General features: G+C 40.4%; 1 protein-coding gene across 1 annotated transcript; it reads left to right on the top strand.

Moving 5' to 3' along the window:
• The first annotated feature begins 723 nt into the window (after positions 1-723).
• rgs4 (regulator of G protein signaling 4) lies at positions 724-4,759 on the top strand. Its single transcript, XM_063200180.1, has 5 exons — positions 724-866; positions 1,432-1,542; positions 1,793-1,854; positions 2,937-3,100; positions 3,377-4,759. The coding sequence occupies exons 1-5, from the start codon at positions 823-825 to the stop codon at positions 3,623-3,625; spliced, it is 630 nt and encodes a 209-aa protein (XP_063056250.1). The 5' UTR covers positions 724-822; the 3' UTR covers positions 3,626-4,759.
• Positions 4,760-8,259: the final 3,500 nt, after the last annotated feature.

Raw genomic sequence — 8,259 nt, 5'->3', positions numbered from 1 at the left:
CCCTGGCTTGCAGGTTGGAGCCCCGCTCTGCCAGACCCCATTGATGTGTCCTTGAGCAAGATAGTTCACCCCAAATTGCTCCTGGTGGCAGGGTGGTACCCTGCGTGGCAGCCACTGCCAGCGGTGAGTGAATGTGAGTGTGAATGGGCGAATGCAGAGGCACATCTTGTCTAGGCAGGCAACCGCTTGGGGACCCAAGACACTAGATGGGAAACAATAGTTAACGATTAAACCACAGTAGTGGCAATTTGTTGTGAACATTCATTTTTTTTTATTTTGCTTGGGGCCCCAACTGAGTTGAAGGAGAGAATTGTGCACATCCCAGGAAAAGGTGCAGGACTAAGGCCAACTGTAGGCCAACTGTTTCAAAGTGAGCAGTCTGCACACTTTAAATCCTTTTTTGTCTTTTATTGTTTCATGGCTGGATTATGTTTCGACTTCAACAGTCTTTGTCAGATTCTCTACCCCAACTGACCCTAGAATCGCCTCTGGGTGAATGTGAGGCGTAATGTAGTAAATCGCTTTTAGTGTTCGAAGGAGTGGAAAGGAAAGGCACTATATAAATGCAGTCCATTTACCATTTATTTTGGTTTCCTTTCTCTCCACTCATTCTCCTGGGCTCTCAGTCTGTTGGACAGACTTCCTTGCTCATCTGTGATTGGTCCGCTCCCCTGCTGTCAGACCTCTGCTCATATAAAAGAGGAGAGAGGGGAAGGCAGTGTTGCCACTGACTGACTGTGTGAGGATTGCTCTCTCTCTCTCTCTCTTCCCTGAACACTTTATCTCTCTGCCTGTTGGATCTGTACTCACTGAAACACAACCATGTGTAAAGGTCTCGCAGCTTTGCCAGCAACCTGCTTGAAAAGGTAGGGTACACTGTTTGGGTTATTTTGAAATAAGAATCTTGTTCAGATAAATTGTATTGTGAATAATCGTTGTAAGATACAGTACTGACAAACAATCCAACCTTTGGACAACAGAAATGTTCACAGCGTGTTTCCACAGAAAGTACCATTGATTACATAATTCAGATTGTCATGTGTTCATTTGTTGGGCATTGAAATGGCTAGTACACTAATCACACCGATCATATGATAGGATAAATGACTAATTAAGAGTTTAGTCTTTTCACTGTTTGTGAATGTATGCTCACCATGCAAGGCTATCTTTGTGTGACTTTTTCTGTGGGATTGTGTGTTTTTAACATTTAAACTATGACTATTAATGAACTAAAACCATAACTCTAACTAAAATTGTAATGGTACATATGGTAACATTAAACATATATATTTTCTTTGGTACATGTGTGAGTGAAAACAAAAACTTTCTACATGCAAATATTATCTTTTATGCTCCTTTTTATATGTTCAGGTAGTCTTGAAACAAAAAAGAAAAAAAAGAAAATAATGATTTCCCTCCTGCTATCTACAGCGCCAAGGATATTAAACACCGCATTGGATTCCTGCTTCATAAGACAGACCCTCCACCGGACCAGAAAGCAGTGAAGGAGAAGGAGAAGGAGCAGGTTGCCGTGGTGAAAAGGTGAGAGTGAGGCAGAGGCATTGCCATGAAAAACACATCAAGTCTTGCAAAAACAAACAAGCAAAAAATTAAATGGCATGTAGACCTATTTGAAAAAAACATCTGCAACATTTCTTGAAGCATAATACAAGTATGACTTTTTATTTACTGATGGATTATCTCAGAGAGGCCATAGTGGTTTGTGATTCTTTACTAAAGCATTTATAATATTACTTACTGTTCAATATTCACGATTTCCTTCTTCTCTTAGGATTGATCCTGTTGATGTGGACAAATGGAAGTCATCTTTCACTAATGTGATCAATAACAAAGGTAAGAACCAGTAGAACCAGTACTCAAGGGACCATACACATTAGCCTCTATTGGAGTGGCATTTGGAGAAAAGGAAAGCAAACATTCTGTAGAGAGATGGCATACAATCCTGAGAGACAATCAAGAAGGGGCTATACTATTGACAGGTATCAACGCACAATTGGTGGCCATCGAAACACATTGTGTAGCACAAGAAAATCTAAAGGGCAAATTATGTATTTTATCTTAGCCATTTTTGTCCTGATACTGAAACAGATTTTTGGCAGAGAGTGTGGGAGCGGTGCCTCTCTGTAGACTAGCCTAATCAAGACTATGAAGAAACCCTCCTACACTCACTCACTCACTCACTCACTCACTCACTCACTCACTCACTCACTCACTCACTCACTCACTCACTCACTCACTCACTCACTCACTCACTCACTCACTCACTCACTCACTCACTCACTCACTCACTCACTCACTCACTCACTCACTCACTCACTCATGTCACTATATGTCTTGAGACAAGAACGCCATCTCCCCTCCACCCACCCCTACCCACCCCCTCTGCTCTGGCTGAAGTTCTCATGGACGACGTGCACTACGTGTTGTCTGGCTGCCCTAGGTGGCCCCCGACACTGGTGGCCCCATAAGAGTTAGCTAAACAGGGGGTCCTGAGCTACGGAGGGAGCAACGGCCTTCAGACAACTCCCCCTGGAGATGATGCTATGGCTGTTTGGCTATTTTTTTCATTTTTCAAGCAGCTTCCTCTAATGTCAGCTCAACCCCACACAGCCCATGCAACAAATTCAATTCCCCCGGGTCTTATCCCTGGACCATGGACTAGTTGGAGTGGGGGGGTCATGGGGTCATGATTGGGGGGTTGTTGGGGCTTGGACTCGTTGCTCATCAGTTTCAGGAATTTTTGCTGTGAAGGGACTGACTGCGCAATTGTCATGGGAGAGATTGGACAAATAAATTCACCCATAGGAAAACGGTTAATGTCAGCACCAATTCTGACGCTTCATATAGTTCAGTACACAAATAGTATTCAGCATGAGGCCAATAGTATTAAAACTGTTTTTTTTTCTTTCTTTCAGTCGGCCAAGCAACGTTTACAGCCTTCCTGAAATCCGAATTCAGCCAGGAAAACATTGAGTTCTGGCTTGCCTGTGAAGAATACAAGAAAACCTCTCCAGAGAAAATGCCCGCAAAAGCCAAACAGATATTTGACCTCTTTGTGGACACGGACTCACCTTGTGAGGTAAAATGATGATGCCTTTGAATAAGTTTTTTTCAGATATCCTTTACATTATGAATACATTTTTACTTAACATACCTTATATAAATAACATATACCCGTTTTAAATGTCATGTTTCAAATATGACATTGATATGTACTGTAACATTGCACAGTAGCCTATACTCAAGCTTCATTATATTTGTTGTCCTACCTGTCTTTATACAGAGACTAATCACTGTATGTTAATATTTGTACAAAATATAGCCGATATCTTAATCTGTCCTTAATATTCTTTAGGTCAATTTAGACTCTGCCACTCGAGAGGAGACCAGAAAAAACTTATCTGCACCAAATGTCACCTGTTTCGACGAGGCACAAAGTAAGATTGAAACCCTGATGGAGAAAGACTCATACAGGCGCTTCCTAAAGTCAAAACTCTTCCTGGAACTGTCAATCAGCCCCATTACCAGCACCTGCTCGGCTGCGGAAAAAGGTGTGAAGAGAAACCTGACAGACAGTAGTTGTCGCCTGCCCCTCTGTGCATAAGTTAGAGGGTTAGAGATATAATTTGCCTTCAAGCTATCAATGTCTTGTGTTAAGACAACAGTGCGCTCCTGAACATTGACTATTGACGTGCTATGTGTAGTAAGTCATTGATTAGTGAAGGTCACATTGCTTTCATCTGAACAGAAGATCGTTTTCTATATGCAGAGTAAAAAACAAAGATCAGAACAGTCTGAAAGGTACAGGTATAGATTAAAACATCTATAATCTTTAAGCTAGTGATGCAATCACAAGAGCACATCCACCCTTGCTCTAAGCAGTATGTGTTGGCTGACATGCTGAGTATGACTTCTCTGTGAGTAAATGCATTGTAGTCTATGTCACATAGGATCTGATAGCATTGACATGAAGGCTGTTTAAATACATTCCATTTACCAAACATTTTCAATACTATAGTATCGAAGGACACATTGTTTTGTATGAACTGCTTCAATTACTTCAGTTTCCTAAAACACACATGCGTTAAGAAAAGAGTCAGTCTAAAATCACAATAAGTTTCCCTTGATGTGCCAAAAAGTCAGCAACAACTACTGCTTCTCGCAGACAATGTTGAGGACAAAAATGGTGTTTACTGTTATAAAATAATAAAGTATTACTGTTACATAGTGTAGTTACATAGTTTTTGGCAGTGAATTCCGTCAAACTAACGATGTTATCTTAAAACAATGTTATGGTGAAGTAAGCCTTCATTAAAGCTGGATATTTTTACCCTTTACAAACCTTGTCACACATGATTTATGAACTAAAAGATGTGTTCATTATCAGAGCCTGACAATCATGTGCTAATGTGTTTAAAAAAAGTGATCTTACAGTTTGTGCATGTTTTCATGCCGTGCTATTTAATATGTGATGACCCTGAACTTCCGTAATTAAGATTGTGTCTCCTACTTGGAGTTGATTGGTGTTACCGTGTTGAAAATTTGTTGTCGAGAAGCTTGTAATCTCAATCACTTTAGACAAATGAATGTTAAGTACTGTCTCATTCATGTACTTGTGTCTGGCTTCTCCTTAAGTTATCACGTTTACTGTGCCATTGTATTTATTGTTCAATGATATCCAAAAATGTTTATGTACTGTTTTGTTGGTGTGTTCTGCAGTAATAAAATTTGTACATACAGGATGGGGTTTGGCATTGCACACTACAAGGTATAATATTCAGTGAGGTGATCATATTTCTGGAATAAGCCCAGAACGACATAGTGATGAAGGGTCACAGTCGGGGCCGTAACTAGACATTTTCAAATACCGGGGTCAAATACAGCGTGCTGTACTGCATACTGTACACATAGAATGCTTCAAACTCTTCAGCCAAACTATTACGTTTTTTTTCTACATTAATTACTGCCTTGAGGATAAATGGGGCATATACAGACTGAATTGGTCATTGCTGATCATATATCGATTTTCATTATAAATATTTTATAGTCCTGAACAAAAATACCAAGGACATGACCTCTGTGTCCTCAATAGTTACGGCCATGGTCACAGTGTGCTATAGGGATGCTGAATCACTTCCAAAGGGATTTAAAGTCCTTTTTACCTCTGCCTCAGTGGATCTGGATGGTGATATATGTAATTCAGCCACTGCCTTGTTGACAACTATTCCACTTGTAATGGAGCTATCTACCAAAAATAAGTTAGAAACCTACAAAAAATGTACATCTTAGCCTTTTTATTACCATCTGAAATAACTAGAATATAGGCGAAAGATCATCTAAGTGTTGCCAAGCAACATGTCCAGCTACTAAATAAGCAGAGCTTTCATATGATAGGTGTATTACCAGAGACAGTGAAAAGGTAGAACCTTAAACCTAAAATGTCTTTGGTAGCCTATCACCTCCAGAACAATGATGATGATATAACAATGAAGTAAGCATCAAACTTACCCTCAAGCTATTACTCAAAAATATCTATCAAATGTCAGTGTAATCTGTCAAATGTCGGAATATTAATACATTTGTTGAAATGGTCAGCACAGAAAAGAGTCATATAGCCTACATGAAACTCAAAAAAGCAGACAGTCAGATATATTTACTGTACCAAAAGGGACTGATGGTTTGCTTCTTCTAGTTTTTCATGTGAGACTTTACACGTTTGCAAATTACACCCCAAGAAGTTCGTCACTTCCTGGATATCCCTCAGATTATTCACCTGCACATATTAGGCCTATGCTTGATTTTGTGGCCCATTCCAGACACAATCCAAACTAATAGGAGATTGTACTTATCCTACCTGGATATTTAAGCTCCCGTTCCTGACAGTTGAAGTGGGTGTTCTACAACCATGGCAACCGCCGCGGTTTAGCTGACTTTTAGCGATGTGTTTTGATATGAGCCAAAACAACCATAATAGCTATTATTCTGTCATATGTTATTTATGTTGACACAATATCATGTAATAACATGAAGAATTTGTTGAGTTAAAATCACTGTGGTTGCAACAGCTGCACACAAGAAAAAAACGGCTCCATGGGTGCCGCCATTATTATTCGACTTGGATTTGTTGATGTGGGAGGGTTGCGAGTCTCCCTGACTTCGCTAATTGGAGCTCCCACTTCGACTGCCGTTCCAGAGCATTTTTCATAGTAGGAGGTTGGATAAGTGCAATCTCCTACTAGGTTGTATTGGGACTGGAATGGGCCATTACATTATGAAAATGCTCCAATAGATGAATGAAGTCATAATATACTGTAGGGGGCATTCTGTGCAGGTATTATTCTAGCTGTTTCATTGACTGTGTTACAATAGCCACCATGGTACCTGTAGGTCCTCTCAAAACCACTCAGTCCAGCAGCCAATCACGTCTAAGAGAGATATTTGCTTTTGTTGCGAAGTGTCAGTAGCAGCCCATCAGCTCTATTGTTTGTTGGGTTTGTGTGTGTAGGCCTACCAACCAACTACTGTAATTAAAAACATTTCAACACACCCACCTCTCCTAATGCATTGCCTACATGGATAAACAGCCTCCGAAAGCAAAAGTAAACAAAGCTATTCAACACACATGGCAATTACACAGAGGGAAGCTGATGGGGGCAGACACACAGGTCAGCCCAGGGAACACATTGTATGTATTGGGTGGGTGGGTGGGAGCGAGGCCCTTTCCTTTCCGATGACTTTGTCCTGCATGGGCCTGGTCAAAACTGTCCGAGGCCTTGATTACACATACCAGAAAAGCATTGTTCTCAGCAACTGAGCAGCAGTAGTAATTCCAGGGAGAGTCAATCTAAATAAAGCTTTGGCATTTTCTCAATGTCTCATTAAAAACCCATCTTCCCATCCTATCTTTCTTAAAAGCTAGCTTCATCTACAATTGCATCAAAGTACATATCAGCGAATGTTCACTTTTTACTCTGTTAATATGACGCCTGTTATAAATTTGCTGCTACCAGAATGACAATGACCAAGTTGTGATGTACTGAGGCGCGGTGTAATGTCTTCCTAGTGTAGTGTGGTAGTCTTTTCAATAGTCTTTTCAAAGACTATTACGCTGTTCCATTGACAGAGGGGTGTGCATTATGAGCCTTCCAACATTCAGATGCTGCCAATGGAAAGAACAGTACTTCTTTGGGTTGAGCAAGGAGCACAACGGCTTTCTCACTTGGAAGCCTTAAGGCTACTGTAAAATAACAAGTATGATTACGTTTGGGAAAGAACCTTATCTCACGAAATTAAAAAGTAAAGTAGCACACAAGTTTTGAATCATTGTTGCGTTGTAAAGTAAATATGTCTTTTCATTAATATTAACGCCGTGCTGCTCTTGTGGAGCTGTGGCGCCGCGGTTGAGAAATACTAATTTAAACTGTCCACATAGTAATTGCTAATGCGTTCTGCAAAGCAAATGTCACTTAGCGTAGATAGCATATTCCACATAAACGTTTGTGAATACTGCGTAAAAAGGTGCGTAAATCTATAATTGTAGTCTGTTGTAGATGTCTCATCAAACACATCATAAAATAACAAGTAAGTTTTGAATCATTTTTGCAATGTAAAGTAAATATTTCTTTGCATTAATATTTACACAGCGCTGCTCTTGTGAAACTGAGTCCAGTCCAAATCCATACCTAAATCTGACCAGTCAGTGAATACATGTTTTTAGTTTTGTCAGTTAGCGTAGATAACATATTCCACTTAAATTTGTGTGAATATTACATAAAAGGGTGTGTAAAGCTATAATAGTCTGTTGTAGATGCCTTATCAAACACATTCATGTGGGATGTACAGAAGAGCACGGATGCCCACAGAATAATTAGGTTGGATTATGTGTGTTCATGACTGACTGAGAAGGACAGACAAACAAAACAATCCTTTGAATCTGAAAGGCAGAGTTAAAATAAAAGCTTCGCCAGAACACCCTGTTCCTCTCCTCCTGCCACGGGCTAACCACTTTATCTCTGCCTCTGCTCTCGCCCATCTGCTCTCATCAGCGTTTGGCTGGCGGACTGTGGCGGGGTCATTAGACAGAAGCAGAAGGCCTGATCTTATTAAATACTGGCCTGCGGCGTGGTCGTGAGATGGGGAGGCCTATTTGTTTTCAAAGGGAGCGGACATCTCTGCTGTGTTTGGACACATGCAACACTGTCACATCAAGGCGTGATTGTACAGTACACATGCATACAT

The sequence above is a fragment of the Engraulis encrasicolus genome, chromosome 6 (genome assembly GCF_034702125.1).
Source record: "Engraulis encrasicolus isolate BLACKSEA-1 chromosome 6, IST_EnEncr_1.0, whole genome shotgun sequence".
Classification (NCBI taxonomy): Eukaryota; Metazoa; Chordata; class Actinopteri; order Clupeiformes; family Engraulidae; genus Engraulis; species Engraulis encrasicolus.
The sequence above is the reverse complement of the archived record's forward strand: the minus strand, read 5'-3'. Positions and strand labels throughout refer to the sequence as shown.